The sequence below is a fragment of the Lycium barbarum genome, chromosome 4 (assembly GCF_019175385.1).
Source record: "Lycium barbarum isolate Lr01 chromosome 4, ASM1917538v2, whole genome shotgun sequence".
NCBI lineage: Eukaryota > Viridiplantae > Streptophyta > Magnoliopsida > Solanales > Solanaceae > Lycium > Lycium barbarum.
In genome coordinates, this window is record NC_083340.1 from 29,658,612 (window position 1) to 29,678,884 (window position 20,273).

A 20,273-nucleotide genomic window follows, 5' to 3' on the forward strand; every position below is an offset into this window, starting at 1 on the left:
TTGAAACTATATGCATATTCATTTTAAGATTCTCTATTATATGTATGCTTTATCTGAAGACACAGGATTTCAAGGAAACCGTGTTTTTCCTTTATCTAGCAAGTTCAACAAAATATGTCTAAAATGATGAAAATTTTTGAGGAGAAAAACGAAGTTAGAAGTCAGTTCCATAGTGCATGTATGTGATGTTCACGAGCGTGTTAAATAAAAGTTAAACCAAACCAAATATTATAGATTTTTAAAACCAAATAAAAAAAAATCGATTTATTTAATTTGGTTGTTTAAACTTTTTATTTAAATCAATTTTTTACCAAACTGTGAACACAACAGTGTATACCATCATATATACTAGGTAGTGAAGGAAAGCAATCACTTTTCATAGTCGCCCCTTTTTTGGACGAGGAATGAAAAATATTAGTAGAGAGAATCAGAGAACCTGAACGAATGTTGTTAATACCAAGAAATTTTATTTTGTAATTACATAACCAACATTATTTATGTGAGTCTAGTTCATTATTCTGCAAGTGGATTCATGGGTCCCACAAGCTTCTTTTTAAATAAAAAATAAAAAAGACACTATTAAAGTCTACATTTCTCCTTATTGAGATGCTTAGCTAAAAGGAAATTAAAACCTAAAAAGGCATTACTTTTGCATAAGTGTATATTTGCAAAACTAAGATATTATTATTAAGACATTTGAAACGTGATGCCAATCTACGTGATTTACTTTTATCAAATTCAAAAAATGTTATTTCAATTCAAATATTTTTATCTTTCAATTTAAATTCAAAAACTTTATCTATGGATTCCCTTTTAATTAAAAGAAAAAAAATCCTCTGCATAGAGAGAAAAAGATAGGAAAAAGAAATTGGTATTTATATCTATAATATTAGTCCAACAAAGTCGTAAAAATTGTCGATTTGTTTCTGCTATACCTCTAACTATGCTGAAAGGAAAAAAAAAACGAAAAGGAAGTAGACATGACGAATTGACATACCAAACTGGATTTGATGTGCTCCATATTCTTTTGAAAATTTAATTGTCGTACTTTAAATTACATTGGATCCTAAAATGCAAGAACTTCAATTAAAAATTATAATGAGACTATGAGAGCAAAGAGAGACCTTGCAGCAATTAATAAAAGTTTCAAACACAAGATTTGTTAAGATGCCGTCCAAGTTGAGATTTAGAAAACATTTTTATGTTTTAATTTCTTTTTAGCTAAGCATCTTAATAAGGAAAAATGTAGACTTTAATAAAGCCTTTTTTATTTTTTGTTTAAAAAGAAGCTTGTGGAACCCATGAATCCACTTGTCGAATAATGAACTAGACTCACATAAATAACATAAGTTATGTGACTCACAAAATAAAACTTCTCGTTAATACCTAGTCATTAGACTCTGAATGCTACTTATCCCATCTATATGACTATTTCTTAGTTTTGCAATATAAGAGTCTTTTCACTCGCCTAAAACAGGAAATTTCTGAATATAACATTTAACTACTGTAATTCTTTGTCTGAAAAAAAGAAAAAAGAAAAAAAAGGAAGGTGTTGAAATGCTTGTTCTTCTATTCTTTTCCTAAAAGGAGTATCTTGGATCGTAGACAGTCACCTATAGATCTTTACCAAATGTCAATGGTCAAAATGGTCCAAACTCCAAATTCAAAGTGATAGATTTTGATACGCATGGTCTTAAAACCCAAGAAAGTAAAACTTTACCCTCTGACATAATATAAAGTTCAAAGGCACCCAATTCAAATGTTTTCGTAAATTGTTCTTCATAAGGATATAGATGTAGAATGCAGTTGATTTCAATATATAATTCTAGTTTGCGATAATACCAGTAAAACCTTTCAATTAAACATTGTATTACTACCTATTAGTTTTGCAAGTTTATAACACAAATAGGAGATTAAACTCTGTAGGAGTAATTAGAGGTTGTCAATTAAGTAAACATGTTACTTAATTATTCCTTTTTGTATTTCGAATACATTTTATCTACAAGTAAAACAACTTCATGGGGTATTGTAAATTTCAGAGAGACTGTTATGTCGTAGGGAAGGCTGGCAAATAGTCATGTAAAAGGTTCTCATGAATTGTTGGTTTTGACTAATGATCTTTCTGATACTTATAAAACAATGAATTAGAGGTGGTCCTTGAATTATTAACATCAGATAGTGTGATTTTATATATGACATGCAATCATGGAAAAATTTGGTGACATGCCAGACACATCCTTCTATTATTTTGAGGAAATTAAACTTACAAATCTAAGACGTGAAAACTACATCCTTCAACCTATCAAGAGTGACGAGTAATTAGTTTGCCATTTTCCTCTATTGTTTAATCATAATTATGATTAAGTCAACTACTCTGGAATGGAGGAGGGAAGGTGCGAGGATCCATATCCCAATAGGCCAATATAAATTAATAAACGATGAAAGGAGATGCGGTTATTATCTTACTTATACATATTATACTCCTTCCGTCTCAAATTACTTGTCCACTTTCACCTTCACGCACCCTTTAAGAATTCATAAATAAAAGTGTATTTTTACTACATTACCTTATCCATTTTCCATTAATTGCACTCTAATCAATATTGGTTACTTAAAAAAATAATTAATATTAAGGGCAAAGTACGAAAAACTTAATTAATTCTATATTGATTTTATAAATGAACAAGTATTTTGGGATAAATATTTATAGTAATGTGGATAACTAATATGAGACGGATAGAGTATATGTTATATACTCTCTGGGGATAAAGTTTCTTCAATAAATAGTGCTATTTATAGCGCAAATCAATTTAATTAGCCTTTTAAATCTCGAATATCAAATAAATTAAATAATAATAAAAAGTTTTAATATGGCTGAAAACTGACGTGTTGGAGACTTCATCATTCTTGGAAAGCTAGTAAAACAAGGACACCCCATTGTACAGCTCAACCATGTGATGTTTAGCTTGAATCCCTCGGTTGAATGCACTTAAACCTAGAGTAAATATGTTAATTTTCTCATTCTTGTACTTCCAATGCCCATTTAATCATAATACACTATCCACATGAAATTTCGGAATTCTCACTTTGACCCTGCAAAAACTTCTACTATCAAAACAAGGACACCCTTTGCTATAACAAAGTGTGTGCACCCAATATATGCAGCAACAACACAACATACCCAAAATAGCCCCACAAGAGGATATGAGGAAGATGGGTTGTAAGCAAAGTATAGGGTAGAAAGGTTGTTTTCGATAGACACACCCAATATACACCAAATCAATAAAAATGATATTGCTACTTTAACAAGATAACCTATTCTTTATGAACTTTTATTTTTTATTGTCCTCTACGAAGTGGTGTATTGAACTCCTTTCGATTACAACAACAACAAAAAACTCAGTGTAATCTCACAAATGAGGTCTGGAGAGGGCACACAGACCTTACCCCTACCTGAGAAGATAGAGAGATTGTTTCTGATAGACCCTTAGCTTAAAGAAAGATGAAAAAGAAGGCAGTAGCACAAGCAGAAACAACAATAAAATAACACAATAATCGAGAATTAGGGTAGAAAATAGTAATATTACGAGCTTAAGAGTGCGTTTTGTATGAAAGAAAAATATTTTTCTTGAAAATGTTTTCTAGAAAATAAGTGATTTTCTGGTTTATTCTCTAGTATTTGATAAATACGCAAAAAGAAAAAAAAAGTTTATCATGAGAACGTTTTATATGTAATATAACAAAACACAATGAGGGGGTGCCCGAGAGTGGGGGTCGGGGTGGAGAATGGGATGGTCAAGGGTTGAAGTTTGGGGTGGGTAGAAGTCAATGAACTTGAAATGCCATCTGTTGAACTTGTTTTCTACTCTAACTAGGAAAATTATTTTCCTGATTTCTGAGAAATTTATTTTTCTAGAAAAGATATTTTGACTGACTTGAAATTTTTATTCTCCATACCAAACACTCTTTGTTGGTCTTTTATATTCTAAAAATTGTAGTAGATGGCAAAACTCACCCGACCAAGATGCACAAAACAAAGAAGGTACTCCCTCTGAATTAAAAAAAGTGTTCACTTATCTTTTTTTTCTTAAATAAAAAAGAGTGTTTACTTATTAAATTAAGAGAGAATTAACCTTATTTTTTCGCCCCTATTAAGCGCTATGTAATCAAATCCTAATACGTATTTAATTAGGGACAGTTTAGTCAAATTATCTATTTTTATCTAAAAATTAATATTTTTTAAAGTATGTGCAAATGGCTAAGTGAAAACGGTTTTTAATCTGGAGAGAGTATGTTTTAACAACGGAGACAAGGGCATAGGAAAGTAATAATGGAGAAGAAATCGTCTATTCCTATAATTAACAAAATTTTGAAATATTTTTGCTATTCTTGTGTGAAGGATGCAAGACAGAGCTTGATGAGTGTCCGTTTGAACTTCAAAAAAAGTCCCCCTACCCCTCCTTTCTCTTCCTTCCATCCCTTCATTTCTGAAAAACCTTCAAATAAAGCAAAAGTTAAAGAATCAGAACAAAACCCACCATTTTTTAATAAAGTTAAATTCTTGAGATTCTATTTCAGTCTGCCACCACTTTCAACTTTCAAATCCTTCATTCTTTCACTCAGTTCTTTATTTTCCTTCTAGTCTCCAAATACCCATCATTCCAAAGACCCTTTTTCCTCACTTCCCTATGACTCAAAGAATGTAATAAAGAAAAGGTTGATTCTTTTTAAAAAAAAAAAAACATAAAAATGTTCCATTTGTCTCTTCATTCTTGATCCAAAATCCTCTCTTTTTACACCATTTCCTTGTAGTATATTCCACTCCAATTAGTCTTTTGCTTTTGTTTTTCCCTCCCTTTGAACCATTTTATTAAAGTTTTGTGCTTTATTTGAAATGGGTGGGGGAGGAAGAGTGGAAGTGGTAAGTAGCAAAGGATGTTCAAAGATGTTAGTGGATTTATCATCTTCATTTAGAGGAATTCCATCTTATTCATTGGCACCTCTTATTTCACCTGCTTCCTCTGTTAGTATGTCTGAATCAATGCTCACAAATAGTCCATTTTCTGGACTTGTTATCTGTGTCACAGGACTTTCTAAAGGTATCATTTTGCAATATTTTTTTAGCTAAAACTGCTCTGAATTGAAAGAGTAGTTGAAAGATTGTTTTTTTTTTTGTTAATATGAAGTGGATATTGTTGCTGTCTTATTTCTCTTGCAATCCTGCATTGTCTACGTTTCTTTTGAGCCGAGGGTCTGTCGGAAACAAACTCTCTGACCCATAAAGGTAGATGTAAGGTCTGCATACATCTTACCCTCCACAGCCCCAACTTGTGGGATTACGCTGCGTATGTTGTTGTTGAAGTTGATATTGGTATGTTCTATTGCTTCTACTTTTGGGGTGTGTTTGGTATGAAGGAAAATGTTTTCTTGGGAAACTAGTGAGTTTCTTACTTATTTTATAGTGTTTGGTAAGTAAGCAAAAAAAAAAAAATTATTCTAAGAGCATATATGTAATCTCGGAAAACACTACGAGGGTGGAATGGGGTGGGGAGTGGTGGTTCGGGGGTGGGATGATTAAGGGTTGGGTAGGGAGGAAACAATGAACTTGAAATGTCATTTATGGAATTTGTTTTCCCTATTTTCATCGGGAAGTCATTTTCCTTATTTTTTAAGAATTTTTTTTCGTAGAGAAAATGATTTCCTCTGTACCAAACACACCTTTAATATTTTCTGTTCTTAATTTTTTGTTTCTTGAATATGTTATACCAGAAGCTAGGAAGCAAGTGATGGAAGCAACAGAGAGATTAGGTGGTAAATACAGCCCACATTTGCACCCTCAATGTACCCATCTGGTGGTTCAGATATCCTTTTCTTTCTGTATTTTCTCTTTTCTTGATCATTATTTTTCTATACCCACTTTTTGTTTCCAACTTTGGTAAAAGATACTCCCTCCGTCCCAAATTAGTTGTCATGTTTCGCTTCGAGAGTAAATTTATTATAAAATTTGACTTGCATTTTAAAATGTATTTTTCATCAAGTTGACATGAGAAAAGTTGCAACTTGCAGTACTTTTCCTATAGATTTTTAATATCTAAATTTTAATTTTAAATTATTGAGTTGATCTAATTCGATTTAGCTTTGAAGATCAGCCAATATTGACTCTCGAGATGACAACTAATTTGGGACGGAGGGAATAGTACGTAGTATTTTTTTCCAGTTAACTACTTATCTTTTCCATAACAAGATGGAGAAATGAAAATCGGATAGATGGATATAGTTAAATGTTTATAATTTGCTTGCTAGATCCATGTTATTAGGTGATTCTGGTCTGATGGTAGTATTTTTTGGTCAAAATATTTTGCTTGTATTTGCATCCCTTAATGTCTGCTACAGTTTTTCTGGACGAAAGTTTGAGCACGCCTCGAAACATGGGTTAAAAAATGGTCTCCTTGTTGTTTCATTGGCATGGTTTGTGGATAGTGTGAGAAGGAATGGTAAGAAGTATTCTGTTTGTAATTTTATTAGGGCTGATGCAGTAAGCTTCATTACTTGCTTTCTATATTACTCTTGTATTGCAGGTTTTATGTTCTTGTTCAATTCATTAATTTTATTATTTCTTTTTCCTTTGGAGTGGACTGTTAAATGTGCTGACCCTTCTTTTGGTTTTGGTAACCTTTGTTTCTTTCAATTTGAATAATTAGTCAATTGTGGTTCTTAATAGATTCTTTCCAGCAAAAGAGGATACAAGATTTTAAGTCAGTGAGTGCAGAGAAGCTACTTAGACATTGTTTAAGCAGAAAAAATATATAGGCTTGCTTGAATTACCTAAATTTAATGCATGTCCACTTAATGTTAAAATGGTTGAGGAACTTTAAGCATTAGTCATCATGTTTTTATTTAGAGAGAAATAAGCTGCTTCTTTAATCTCTTGAAGTTGAATTGTCTTCTTCTGTTTAAGCTGTATCTACATGGATTGTCAATTGAAGGAGTTCCAAAAATTGATGGTTAACTAGAAATTGTTTCCTTCTGTAATAAACAAACCTTTAACTTCTCATTTGTTATCAAGGCGCAACCCATATTTGTGTAGCTTCGTTTACAAAAGGTTTAGGGATTTATGTTTTTTTGATTTGTCTTATTTTTTCTATGACTAAGACATTATTGCTTATGTTTGCTCCAGTGAGGCTGACTGAATCACTTTATAGTGTTAAAGGCGTTGGACAAGGTGCTTCCTCTCTAGACAATATCGACAGGCTTGTTCAGAAAGACAGCAAACAGAATTCATGTCTTCCAGTTGCATTGCCTGAACATAGCAAACCACCTGACATGATTGAAGAGCCACTAATTCATGCTGAAAGGGAACCTAAGCGAAGAACTCTGTTTGGTCATACCTTTTATGTTGATGCAGATGTTTCTGATGAGCTGCGTAGTAAGGTAGGTTGAGGTTGGTTTGAAAAGGCTCAAAATTGAATATTTTATTTGGTTTTTTTCATTTTTGGCCCGTCTGCCGAAATTAATTACGGACGCTAGCCAAAACATACAAAACCTATACACTGATTATGTATATTATATGTATATTTTTTGCATACAATATATATACTATATGCATATTTATACTTAATATATAAAACCTATACATTTTTTGGCTATTATTCTTTTGAGCGGTCCAAAAATGTAATTATCCCTATTTTATTCAACATATACAGGATTGTTTTGCTGCAGTAGTACTGCTTATCTAAGTCTTTATATGTTTATGTCTTTTGTTTCACTGAAAATCAGTGCTATGCCACTTGGCATTTTCTTTGTTTGTTACAACAATACAAATGCCTATTATATTGCATCATATTATGAAGCTTATGCCATCTGAATCACTTCAAATTATTAAAGGTGCTTCGCACTATTTTCTCTGACCTTTTGTTGTAAAATTTAGGTCATCGAGTCTGCAGCAGCAGAAGGTGCTAGTTTGGTCAACCAGTGGTTTGTTGGTTGTGGTGCGAGTCATGTAGTATGCGAAGGAAACTCAATTCGGAAATACCTTGGCCATTCCTCTAACATTGTTACAGTAAGTGTTACTTCATCTTTTTAGCAAGTATGCCTGAACGCTTTCTCATGTTCGCAACTCAATCGCAAGTGAAAGTTCAAGTTTGATGAATTACATTTTTCTGATGAGTCCTTCTATTAGTATCTCCTCGAGGACTGTTGTATCATTCCCCTGATTCATTTTTTTCATTTGAATTGCTTTTACAAACAAATGCACCTTTTCGCCAGCCGCTCTGGGTTCTGAAGAGTGCGAAGGAAAAGCACCTGCAAAGGCTTGTTCATATGTCTGCTGATTTGGCTAGGCAAACTGGAATATTACTTGATGGCATTCAGAATACGATTTATAGCAAGGTATGTATTCATGTTTTTTCCATTTGCCCTCTTCTCTCCTCTTTCGCAGTTTAACTATCCCTGTGTTCTATGGTTATTGATGAACTTTCTAAGGTGCTTTCTCTGTCATTTGTTTTAGAATATCTTCCTGTTGTTTAAATCCATGGATGTTAGCTTTGTGGTCTCTATGACAATACTCCATTAGAAAGCAAATTGATATATATATCATCAGACAATCAGACAAGGTGTATTTGACTTTTTCGTTCTCGTACAAGAACATACAAATTGAGGGATCTGGTTAATATTTCTTTTGAAGTGGGTCCATGGTGCAGTATATTCTCTGTAGTAGACTTTGGTGCTGGATCAATGAGTACATATGGATGTATTTGCATGAAGAATATTTAGCACAGCTGATAGATGTGAAATGATAAAATTCCCTCCTGTTAGGCAGTAAATTTATGCATTGTCTTTAGTGAAAGCTTATATAGTATCCCATATGACTTGTACTAGTAAGCCCTTGATCCTAGATAAGTAGCAGATATGCCTATGGCTGGTATCATGTCTGTCACATCTTTTCTCACAAGGGCCACTATTGGTGGTCCAGAGAAAACTAGTCTAACATTGGTTCAAGGACCCTGGCCTAGCATTTTGTAATTTGAACCTTATGCTAGGATTTTTAACTGTTTAGAAGTAATACTTGATTTTTTTGGTTTTCCCACAAATCTCAAAGAAAATTACATGTTTTGCGTTGTAGTACCATCTTTTGCTGATTTTCTTGCTATAGTTCAATTTTAATATTTTTATGAATATAGGAAATCGATGCTGGTGCTTATCTTCGAGATGCAACAAGTTCTATACCTAGAGTGAGCCAGGAAGAAAGGCAAAATGTTGCCAATGTGGCCAAAGAGGGAGTTAGGAAACGTCGTGGTCGGCGTATGCAGGTAAATGCACTTCAACTTTATCATACAGCTCATTTCTTTTGTTTCAATGATGCCACCAAATACAAATAGATGCACGGATGGTTTAGGCTTATAATACTGTTTTCTCATTTCTGTTATGGCTAATATGTCACTTGGCAATATAGTCTAACTAGTTTGGATTTAACATCTTAGTTCAAGTTGTCAAGTTTCATTGTCATGAATTTCAGGATGGTTTGGCCCAAGGTTGAGGCACTTAGTGTTGATCCCAACCTGCCATTCCAAAATACTTTAGAAGGGAACAGGAATCGCGTACATTAATTCTCAGAGTCTTGGCATGGTTTTTGTTTATTTGAGAAATTATTGTTCACTGGTAGATTGCTCCTTCTTAGTGAATTAAGAACTGCCGGGAGTCATGACAGCTTTAACCTAGTTAGTTCTTTTGACTCCTTTTCTTCCCTTGTTTGTGTATCTCGGTCAACCAACATTTAATAATGATCTCGTGTATATATATATATATATATATATATATATATTATTATTATTATTATTACCATCATCTAACCTTTCTCGTTGTGATTTCTCTTGAGCCGAGGGTCTTTAAGAAACAGCCTCCCTGTCTTCCGAGATAGGGGTATGGTCTGCGTACACTTTACCCTCCCCAGACCTCACATTGTGGGATTTCACTAGGTATGTTGTTGTATTATTTTCAATGAAAAATTTAATTTTACTTGTCAATTTGATTTGCAGACATGTCAAACCCCTTTGCGTCACCTATCTCCAAGCAGCCTTCTAGATTCCATCTGCTGGTCGATATCTGAGCCAACTTCGACTGCTTCTATTTACATGGACTCTTCTAGCGTTGAAGATACAAACCAACAGAACACATCTGTGTTCTTTGATGCAAAGGAGGATCACAAAGCATCTGAAGCTTCATTTGTGAACCTATCCCGACCGCTTTCAGAAAGGTTTATCAGATCTCTTACTTTCAGTGACTGTTACAGCTTCAACTATCAGACTTAAAACTTTTGAAATATAGCATTTCTTTCACGTTGACGCTTACAGTTTCAACTATCAGACTTAAAACTTTTGAAATATAGCATTTCTTTCACCTTGACGCCGAGGCAATACTTGATACTGTGACGATATCTTGCAATATGTCTTTTAGCTGTTGTCAAACAGGAGGTTGATATTTGTATGCACATTATTGCATATATAATTACTTTGCTGAGCATATCATGTTGGTTCTTTTTGTGGGCAATGAATGAGCAATCTTTTTCAGAAATGGAAATTGATGGAAGTCATGCGCACATGGGTACTTGTTAGAATTTAGCATAGGACAATTCAAAGACCAATACCAAACTATTGGGCTACTATTTACAACAGATGCACCAGGGCCAGAATTGAACTTAGCTCAATTATTGAGGAGTGTAGACATGATTTGCTCTTTGTTTTGGCTTTTGCGTTTGCCTTGTATCATGTAAAACACTTGTAATGTTCATCCTTTGATTGCTTTTTTGTGTTTGTTTGATTGCAGTGAGAAAGCTGAGCTGATATTGAAAACCAACTTCCTTACCATACTGTTTCCAGTTGATCGATTTTCGGAGATGGGTCCATGTTCCAGGACCTTTTTTAGTGAAAAAGGGTTTACGTGTTTACAGGTGTTGGATTACATATATGCATTTTATCAGGTATTGGATTCTGAAACAGAAAGATTTCACTTCTTCAAATGAATTGATTCTTTTTACACTTTATATTTACTGAGGCAAGTTTGAAATGCACTCTCTAATTGAATTCTTATTCCTAAAACATTACTTTTGTGATATGTATAGGAAAACATGTCCGTTGGCGAGGTAGAGGTAGCGATTCACACAGATTCAAGGCATGCTGACCGACTAAGATCAGTTTATTGCAGTAAAGAGAGTAGCGAGCGTGGTTGTGTAGAGTTCAAACGAATAGAATTTCTTGGTAGCCGTAAAAGTTTTGAAATGTTGAAGCGTGTTTCTGGTGATAACAACTGTAATGTCTATGAGTTATTGATCAGAGCATAAGTTCATAGGAAAAAGTCTGATGACATTTTTACTTTGGTTTTGATTTGGCTGGTAACATACAACTGGCCTTCCAAGTGCAGACTTGGATGATGAAGAAGGTGGTGAAGACTGCAAGAGAAACTGTACATATTCATCATCAAAAATCTTTTTTGCAATGTGATGTTTTGTATATTTGTATAGAAAGCCTATATAGTCATACCTCTCTATAACAACATTCATTGTCTATAACAACATTTCACTATAACAACTAAACATTGTTTGGAACCAATTTTTCATGTTATGTCATATTATATGTTCTCTATAATAACATTTCTCTATAGCAGCCAAAGAATATTGGAACAAATGAAACCGTTATAGAAAGGTTTGATTGTACTAACCAGATGGATTCTGATCCTTGGCCGTCTTCGTCGTCTTCTTTTAATTTGTTATTATTTCGGGTTTCAATGAATATGCTCCAATTTCTAATGGAACAGTATACCTGATCCAACTGACTAATGACATTTTTAAGAAGTTGGGAGTATGCAAATCATATGCTCCAAACTTGTTACATATGTGTCAATTCTCGAATTTTCGTGACCTGATTTGTTACTTATCTTTAGACGCTAGCTTTTCCATACAAACTGGTAGTCAATTCCTATATGCATGTACAGTTTTCTTGTTATTAGACGCATTATGCAAGGAAACTTGACTGTTACACATCAATTGCGTAGGGGATAATTTACAGGTCTACAACCTCAATAAGTAATCATTCGTGGAATTAACTCAAACTTTATCAACTGGACCATTTTGTGGTGCAAGGCACCCAAGTATTAGATAAGGATGTTTACATTATTCATCAAAAGAGGAAATAGTAGATTATTCGGGATTTTACTGTGACCACGAGGCGTGCAATTTATGTACGATGAGTGATGACTAGTTACAAATACAAAGTTCACAATATCATATTTTTTCTTTTCTTTTTCATAATTCTCATGTTGTCATGTTATCTTTTTCATTTGTCGTTTAAAATTTTGACATACAATAAAAGAATTATTTAAATAATACTAGTCATAACAAATACCTGACCAAACTACCTATATCTCTTCTTAAATGAGTAATTAATGACACTAGGCCTCTTTGGAATAGTAGTCACGAAATTGAAAACTAAATAATTAATATTTTCTTCACATTCTAAAGTAACGGGTAAAAAAGCTGGAGGGAGTATCTTTTTAGATTTGTTCACATTCCTGAAAGGTGGTCTTGAACTTTTGCCCACCCTTAACAATTTTTCAAATGACCTCAACTTAGAAAATTTTGTTGGGCGAATATTATCATTAGCACACTTCCATTAAAATGAATGTAAAATGTCATACGATGCTTTTTTTGACTTATTTTCTAACTCTCACACACTACAAAAGAATAAGACCACTCTTCATGCTACTTGGCACTGCGCATGAGATTTTAGATAGGAAATATTATAGTTCAAGTAACAACAACACCCATAATTTAAGTATTAAATTGACAAAACATAATAATTTAGGTTTTCTTTCGAGGTATTCACTCTAAAATAAATTGATTCGAAGTGTTACAAATCTATTCATATTTGACTCACCAAATATTTGAAAATTAAGTAGAGATCTAACATCTATTTACCGATAGTACACTACTGCTAAGATACTACGGGCTACGGGAACATTAAAGTTCAAAGTAACTAATTGACCTCCATACTCTTTAATTTTTATTCTTCCCAACAGTTACACTAATACGTATATTTAGTTACATAGTAGTATATTTTGGCTTATTAAATACTTCCTCTGTTTCTAAATAAATGGTGTTTTAGGTTTTTCATTTTGTCTTAAAATAAGTGGTATTTTAGGATTTCAAGAAGAAATTGATCTTATTCTTCCAAAATTACTCTTATATACATAATTACATCATCAAGAATCATTAAGTAGCTTTTCTTTTTCTAGGCATTTAATTAGGGATAAATTGATAAAAACACTCCAAATTTTTTAAGAATGAGTACTTTCTTAAGGTGTGTACATAAGCTAAAAAACCCACTTATTATGAAACCGAGGGAGTACATGATACAAGTGAGACAATATTATTCCTTCATATGGATAGAAAGATTTTTTTTTTGGTGGCTGAGAAATTCCACATAAATTTTTCGATTGTTGTCCCTTTTTCGGATAACTGTTTAGTAAATGATCATGTTTTATTTTTGTTGCAACTTATGCACACAGACCTTTTATATCGTGATCTAAAAATTCCTTTTGAGCAAATTGAAAATTTTAGGAGAAAACATTAGATATATAACGGTCTAAAAATTTTGTAAGTTATTGCAAACATTCGACGACAATCTAATATTTTGTCTGTAAAGTTAGAGCCAATATATGAACAAACATTAGATCCGAGCCTAACTTGTCCGAAAGGATAGTTTTTCAAGGGCTATATTTACACAACTTTTTAAAAATAAAGATAAAATCTATATACTGGTTAAAAAAGAAATATTTGCGTAAATTCAACTGAAATCGCCCTCGCAAAATTCAATGGATAATAATCCACTTATATACCCGACTTTTATCTACAAAATGAGCCAAACTTGTGACAAGCGTCTAACCCAAACAACACATGAGCCCCTTCAAAGTATGCAGAATATAATGGTTATAGATAGATATATAACGTTACTTAAACCATAAGGTGGATAAGTATAGATATTACACGCCAAGTTCTTTGATAGCACAAATTAAAATACAGACAACATTAAGAAGTCTTTCATTAAGCAGATAGATGGAGGTTTAATTTCTTTTAAAACCTGTCCTGCAAATTAGGCTGCATTGGTTGCACTCGAAAGGAAAAAGGCAGATTTTGGTATTCATTTTCTCTCTGCTGAAATACTTCCCCTATTGCTCCCATATTCCTATTCATGCTTGCTATCTCCAGCTGACGCTGCCATTAGTGAAAATAAAATATATTAGTGAACATTAAGTCACCATAATTAATTCTTTTGGAATTAATTTAGAAATTTTAAAAAGTGAATGAAAAAATAACTGTACAACTCTAGGGACGTTTAATCTCAAAAAGTTAAGGAGCATATCTAAATAAAATAAAAAGAATCTGACTGTACACTCTTTTTAGATGATGCATAGTTATATATCATATTTTATCTTTATAACCAAGAAAAAATATCTAAATAATTAGCGAAGTAGTATTTCCAACTAAACCTGAAGATTTGGAGAAAGCTGGCTAGTTAATTCATACATATCTAAACTCTTTAATTATGAATCAAAAGTTGTTTATGTCCTTTTACTAAGGGTAAGGTTCTTGAAAAATGACAACATCCTATTCAGTTTTATAAACAATAACAACTATACCTCAGTTCCAAATTAACAAGTTGGAGCAGTTTTATAAATTACGAAAAGAAAAAAAAAACATTTTTACTAGACATCTACTTTTTTGCTAAAAATGTTTCTTTACTACTGATATTCAAAAAGCTTCTAACAGAAGTATAATGCATGTGAATTATATTTTTGAGACAAGGAACGTGCTAATAGAACTGTTAAAAAAAGAATTAAAAAAAAAAAAGACCAAATATGTTTAGTCAATGAGATAACCATACCAATTGGCAATTAAGTTGTTCTTGCTCCTCCTCCATACTTTGAGTCTGAGTAATTCCATCCAAAGACCACAACAGATTAAAAAATGAGAAAGAAAATAAACAACACAAATATATAATTGAACACCATAGTAAAGTTAACACCAATAATTATTTCTTAGATAAGAAAAAACAAATATAAAAGGCTACTCCATCTCATGTGAAAGAAAAGTTAATTTTTTTCTGAATAAGTTTAGTTATTTTTGAAAATCAAATTTACAGATTTAAAAAGAGTTAGTACATAAACACACCCGTAAAACTATTACTATTTTGCAAGTTTCATACTTAACTATACGTGCATCTGTTACACCTAAATAGAAACACCCGATAGTTTAAATATAATTTCAAACATAATGATAGTTTAGGGAGGATTTTATGTATTAACGCATTAAAAGCTATGAAGTACATCAAACACATTACTGGACTTCATATTTACCAAAATTTCAAAAGAAAACACCACAATAGAAGAAAACATGCTTGACTTTCCAAAAAATAAGTGGGTCATTTTTGTTTGGTCGAATTGAGAGATCTAGCACTTTATAATTTTAGGGAAAATACAGCACAAAGTTAAAAAAAAAAATGAAATGGAAACATGAGAAAACAGGCACATGAGTGTTGATCATACCTTTTTCCTCATCATCCTCATAAACTCATTCTATAACAAGGTGATAAATATATCAGAAGACATTAAATTCTCAATTAAATCAGTTGAACATTACAAAATATTTAAAGAAAATTGTACCTGTTTGTTACGGATACTAGTGGCTCCATTTTCAAGTGCATCTTCCAATATCATGAGCTCTCTATAGTTCAAAGATGAAATGTCTTCACCCTTTAGGTGCCTGAAATTAATAACTCAACAAATATAAACATTAACCAAACTCCTTCCTTTTTTGCTTTCTATAGTATAAGTGAGAAGCCATATATACTAATGAAGTTCTGTTTATTTTACCTGAGTTCTATTTGCATGTTGTCATTGTCTTTCTTGACTTTGTTGATTTCATTGTCCAAATTCTGTTTACAATTCAACTAATCTAATTAAAAACTCTAAGATAAAATAAAAAGAACGTTGAAACCACCTAGTTTATAATAGAGGAAGCTAATTAATTAATTAATCAATCAATTAATATTGATGTGCCATGTATATATTTTCAACCATGTAGCTAGCTAGGTTTCACTTTTGGGTGTTAAAAACAATGAAAAGACTTGCAAACAAAAGGAAGGAAGGGAGGAATTAATTAAGATTTCATTTCCTTTACCAGATCTGTTTCTTGACTAGAAGAATATATGTAACCATCACTCCCTTTCTGTTAACAATTTGGCCTAGGGATATAGCTAGAAAAGTACATCCTATATTTAGATCTGTTCATAGAATTCATGTTTCAAATTTCTAGCAACAAAATCATCCCTTTTTCCCAAAAGGGATGAGTCAAAAACCAGTTAAAGGATAGAACTTTCATGTCAAAGGGGAAAACCCTAAAAAAAATCTCAAAAGAGATGCCAAAAAAAGAATTAAAAAAAACTACTACTTGCTTTTTCTAGATCTGTTCAAAGATTTCATGTTTCAAGTGTACTAACGTTGTTTTAGCAAAAAACACATGTTGCTTTTTTTTTTTTTCAATAACAGGTAGTACAAGAAACACATGGAACCTGATCCAAGGGTTTCTTTGAATTTTTTTTCCCTTTTTCAAGAATAGGTAAAAGAAAAGATTGAATATAATCCAAAGGGTACTTTATAATTTACCTCATGCTTAGCATCCCACAATCTTCTCCCAGTAAGCTTGTGGTATTGATCCAAAATATCAACCAACCTTCTAAATAATATATCACACCAAATTTAATATTTAGAGAAAAAAGAATAATCAAAGGAAGACAGTAAATAAATTAAAGAAACATACGAAGTCGAGGAGAACTCATGCATCTTGCCAGAAGTAGCAAAAATGATAACAGAAACACGAGCATCACAAAGAACACTTATTTCCTTAGCTTTTTTCAAGATCCCATTTCTTCTCTTTGAGTAAGTTACTTGCCTGTTGCTTGAGTTTTCTATTCTCTTTATCTCTATCTTTCCTCTCCCCATTTTTCTTTTCTTTTTTTCTTACTCTATTATTTTCCTTTAGATGAATGAAGTAAGTATATAATGAATGGGATTATCTATTATGGGATTGACAGACAATCAACTTTCTATAGTTTCAGAAAAAGTTGGTATTTTTGAAGGAACTTGACAATGCCAATCCATCTGTATTTTTACTTTTAACTTAGCCCTTCTCTTAACCCTTTCTTGCACCTTCTTATCCTTTGGTTTTATTCCATGTTCATCTCTCTTGTTGAGAATTGTGTGATTAAGAAGTTAATTATAAGTACTAAAAGTTTATTTTGATATATAGTTGATAACTGTGAAACTAGAATTCTCCGATACCACGACGAACTAAATGACCATGTTATTTAAAAGTTTAATGTACACAATTTTATGTACGTGTGTGTGTGTGTGTTTTGCTTACTTATATTTTTAATTAACGCTTGTCTTATTGATGCTTTGCTACGATATTAGCTCTAATGTTTTATAAAACTTACGTTCGACAAAACATTTAACACTAAACAAACATAAACTATGGTATTTTAATTTGAGTGATTTCTTGCTAAATAATTGAAATAATGAATTTCAGCTTACGAAACATCACGCGTAAATTATATGCTACGTATCTCCGGTATTGTGGTCTACTTCTACTTTTTCGAGAGACAATGTTTGACGCAATTTTGGGTTGAAATTGATATAAAGATAATTCTTAACTTAAAAATAGTAATATTTTGAGAATTGGAAACTACACAAAATATATTGCATCGATTTGTTTTAATTATATGATAAGTGTTTAACCGGAACTGTTGGCACATATCAAATGAACCGAAAGAACTTATGGTTTCAAAAATGTCATGATAATTTTATGATTATAAGAGCATGCCATTAAGAATAAAATGAAAAATTTAAAGCTAAAATATTTTTTTAAATAGAAGATGCTCTTTCTTTCGAACATACTAATACGGAAAGAGTAACATATATAAAATGAAACAAATCGATCAAATATCAAAATATATTGCGTACAATATTGCAACCAAAGTTATTAGGTGTTGTCATCTTCTTTTTATAAGTAGAAATGAAAGTCATTCTAATATATGTGGTGATGTTTGACTAGACACGAAGTTTAAGAAAGAAGAATAAATTTTTGAAATTTTTGGTCGAAAACAAGACAAACATTCAGATGATTATATAAATCACGCCTCGAATCATGACCTGGGCGTAACATGACACTCGGGCCTTGCTTGCATGTGTCCGAGCGAACCTCATGGCTTGCTTGTCAACATGGGCATCAAAACAATATAATCTATATGATGCAATTTAAATGAATCATGAAATTTGCGGAATAAAGTCTTGAAATTATCTCATAGCATGAAATAATCATGAAAACGTAATAGTCTGCAAGCATGAAAGCATAACTGACTCTGTGAACTAACATCTGTCTATGAGACCTCTAAAACATGTCTGAATACTAACTACCAGGACATGGCCCTGGACTACCATAACTGAATACTAATGCAAACTCCATGTTGAACCCCGAGAGGAGTGGGGCTCACCAATAAGCTGATAACTGAAGTGATCCTACTGCGCAGGTGTATGCTCCTGAAAACCGGTATCTGCACCGTGAAGTGCAGGCCCCGGGCAAAGGGACGTTAGTACATGGTGAATAGTACTAGTACGTAAAACCTGCTGAAATGAAGAACATGACACAACATAGGTCTAGGAAATGAACTAAAACTGAATGTAACTTGAACATGAGCATGAAACGTGAGTAAAGTCTGAAAACAGTAAATCAATGGAAATACATGTATATAAAACTGCTTGTAACGTTGGGAATGTTATAGTATAACCGACAACATGATCTGGTACTTGCGTCCTACCAGCAGAACACTCACACCTTATCAGGGATATGAGATTTAAGTAATAATAAGCATGTAAGGATCCAAACTGCATAATGAAGGTGTTACCTCCTTGCTGACAACCCTTATCCTACGGTGGCTACGTAGTTTCAGGCTTTACTGAGCCTTCTCGGTTAACTAAGCAAATCCCAAAAACATGAACATGATGTAGTTAGCTAAGAAGCCCATGATTTTCGTGTAATAACTTGTAAATAACTTATAGTTATGATTTCACGAAATAACTTGTAACATAGTTTCATGAAATATCTTGTAATATGGTTTCATGAGATAACTTCTTATAGTCATGCAAACATGTTCTTGATTCATGAGTAATAACAATAGTTCATAATTATATATATATATATATATATATATATAATTAACTTGAAAACATGCTTGTAACTTGCTAGATAAAATCATAAAGTTTCATGTAAATATAATGAGAACACATGAGGAAGAATTCATGATTCATGGATTAAGCTAGGGTTCCTAATAACTGTAATGGAAGATTAGGAATACAATAACGAGTATAGATACAAAATTCATGTACATAAATACATAAATACGGGCTACCAATATGTTGGGTTTAATGCCCTAGGAGTTGAACTTCATGGATATCAAGAAACGGAGCATGGGGAAGAACGTAGAGATTCCCACATGTGGATGGAAGTTCTACATACCTTAATTGCTCCAAAACTTGAATTAAAGACTTGAATTTTGAAGAAGATTTCTTAAATCTTGATTCTTGAACCTTGAGGTGGGTTTTCTTGAAAATCTTAGATTAGGAACAATGATTTCTTGCTTAGATTATTAGAGTATATGTTAGAATGGAGTTGGAATAATTAGAGTAGGCTTACCTTGGTGTTCTTGATGATGGAAGAGGGTAGGAGGTCGTTCTAGGGCTTGAACGAATGAAAAATAATGATTTGAACTGATATGGACGAATATATACTGTTCTGGAAAATTACATTTTCCGCCCAGTTAAATACTGGCCGTATTTTGAAATACGGTCCGTATTCCGTATGGACCGCACTGCGTCTCTTCAGTAAAATGGTCATAACTCTTTGCACAGATGTCCGTTTGACCCCCATAATATACCGTTGGAAAGGTATTTAAAAGCTCTACAACTTTCATCGAGGAAGTTTTCCCAAAATCCAAATAAGTTTTGAAACGCGTGCCATATTTTGAAATACGGTCCGTATTTAACAATGTAAAATCCAAATGCCAAATTCCAGAATGCTCAGAAATCTTTGGTACTAGTTTACGACTTGAAATACGGCCCGTATATTGAAATACGATCACTGTTCATGGGCGTAAACCCCCATCTTACAG

The 20,273-nt window shown here is 32.6% G+C and overlaps 2 protein-coding genes across 4 annotated transcripts; one reads left to right on the forward strand and one right to left on the reverse strand.

The window, feature by feature from the left end:
• Window positions 1-4,386: 4,386 nt before the first annotated feature.
• On the forward strand, window positions 4,387-11,518 carry LOC132635755 (uncharacterized). 2 transcript variants are annotated; one of them, XM_060352264.1, is made up of 10 exons: window positions 4,387-5,099; window positions 5,773-5,861; window positions 6,392-6,494; window positions 7,178-7,431; window positions 7,928-8,059; window positions 8,266-8,388; window positions 9,180-9,308; window positions 10,035-10,252; window positions 10,822-10,975; window positions 11,117-11,518. In XM_060352264.1, the coding sequence occupies exons 1-10, from the start codon at window positions 4,895-4,897 to the stop codon at window positions 11,333-11,335; spliced, it is 1,626 nt and encodes a 541-aa protein (XP_060208247.1). In that variant the 5' UTR covers window positions 4,387-4,894; the 3' UTR covers window positions 11,336-11,518. The 2 variants fall into 2 exon arrangements, with proteins under 2 accessions (XP_060208247.1, XP_060208245.1); XM_060352262.1 differs by having other exon boundaries at window positions 4,388-5,099; window positions 5,770-5,861.
• Window positions 11,519-13,963: 2,445 nt separating this feature from the next.
• LOC132638332 (floral homeotic protein GLOBOSA) lies at window positions 13,964-17,227 on the reverse strand. Of its 2 annotated transcripts, none has more exons than XM_060355259.1 (7): window positions 16,868-17,227; window positions 16,714-16,783; window positions 15,922-15,983; window positions 15,712-15,811; window positions 15,595-15,624; window positions 14,934-14,978; window positions 13,964-14,263 (listed from the first exon to the last, which is right to left on the reverse strand). In XM_060355259.1, exons 1-7 carry the CDS (start codon window positions 17,047-17,049, stop codon window positions 14,123-14,125), a joined length of 630 nt encoding a protein of 209 aa, XP_060211242.1. In that variant the 5' UTR covers window positions 17,050-17,227; the 3' UTR covers window positions 13,964-14,122. The 2 variants fall into 2 exon arrangements, with proteins under 2 accessions (XP_060211242.1, XP_060211243.1); XM_060355260.1 differs by having other exon boundaries at window positions 16,714-16,780; window positions 16,868-17,224.
• Between the last annotated feature and the right edge of the window lie 3,046 nt (window positions 17,228-20,273).

What these genes read in the sequence shown, in the direction of transcription:
- LOC132635755 (XM_060352262.1), top strand. Translation starts at nt 4,895, where the DNA reads ATGGGTGGGGGAGGAAGAGTGGAAGTGGTAAGTAGCAAAGGATGTTCA. An exon ending in GGATAGTGTGAGAAGGAATG is followed by an intron (nt 6,495 to 7,177) that starts GTAAGAAGTATT and finishes TGTTTGCTCCAG; the next exon opens with TGAGGCTGACTGAATCACTT. An exon ending in CTGATGAGCTGCGTAGTAAG is followed by an intron (nt 7,432 to 7,927) that starts GTAGGTTGAGGT and finishes TGTAAAATTTAG; the next exon opens with GTCATCGAGTCTGCAGCAGC.
- LOC132638332 (XM_060355259.1), bottom strand. Translation starts at nt 17,049, where the DNA reads ATGGGGAGAGGAAAGATAGAGATAAAGAGAATAGAAAACTCAAGCAAC. An exon ending in TGAGGATGATGAGGAAAAAG is followed by an intron (nt 14,979 to 15,594) that starts GTATGATCAACA and finishes GGAATTACTCAG; the next exon opens with ACTCAAAGTATGGAGGAGGA. An exon ending in AACAACTTAATTGCCAATTG is followed by an intron (nt 14,264 to 14,933) that starts GTATGGTTATCT and finishes CACTAATGGCAG; the next exon opens with CGTCAGCTGGAGATAGCAAG.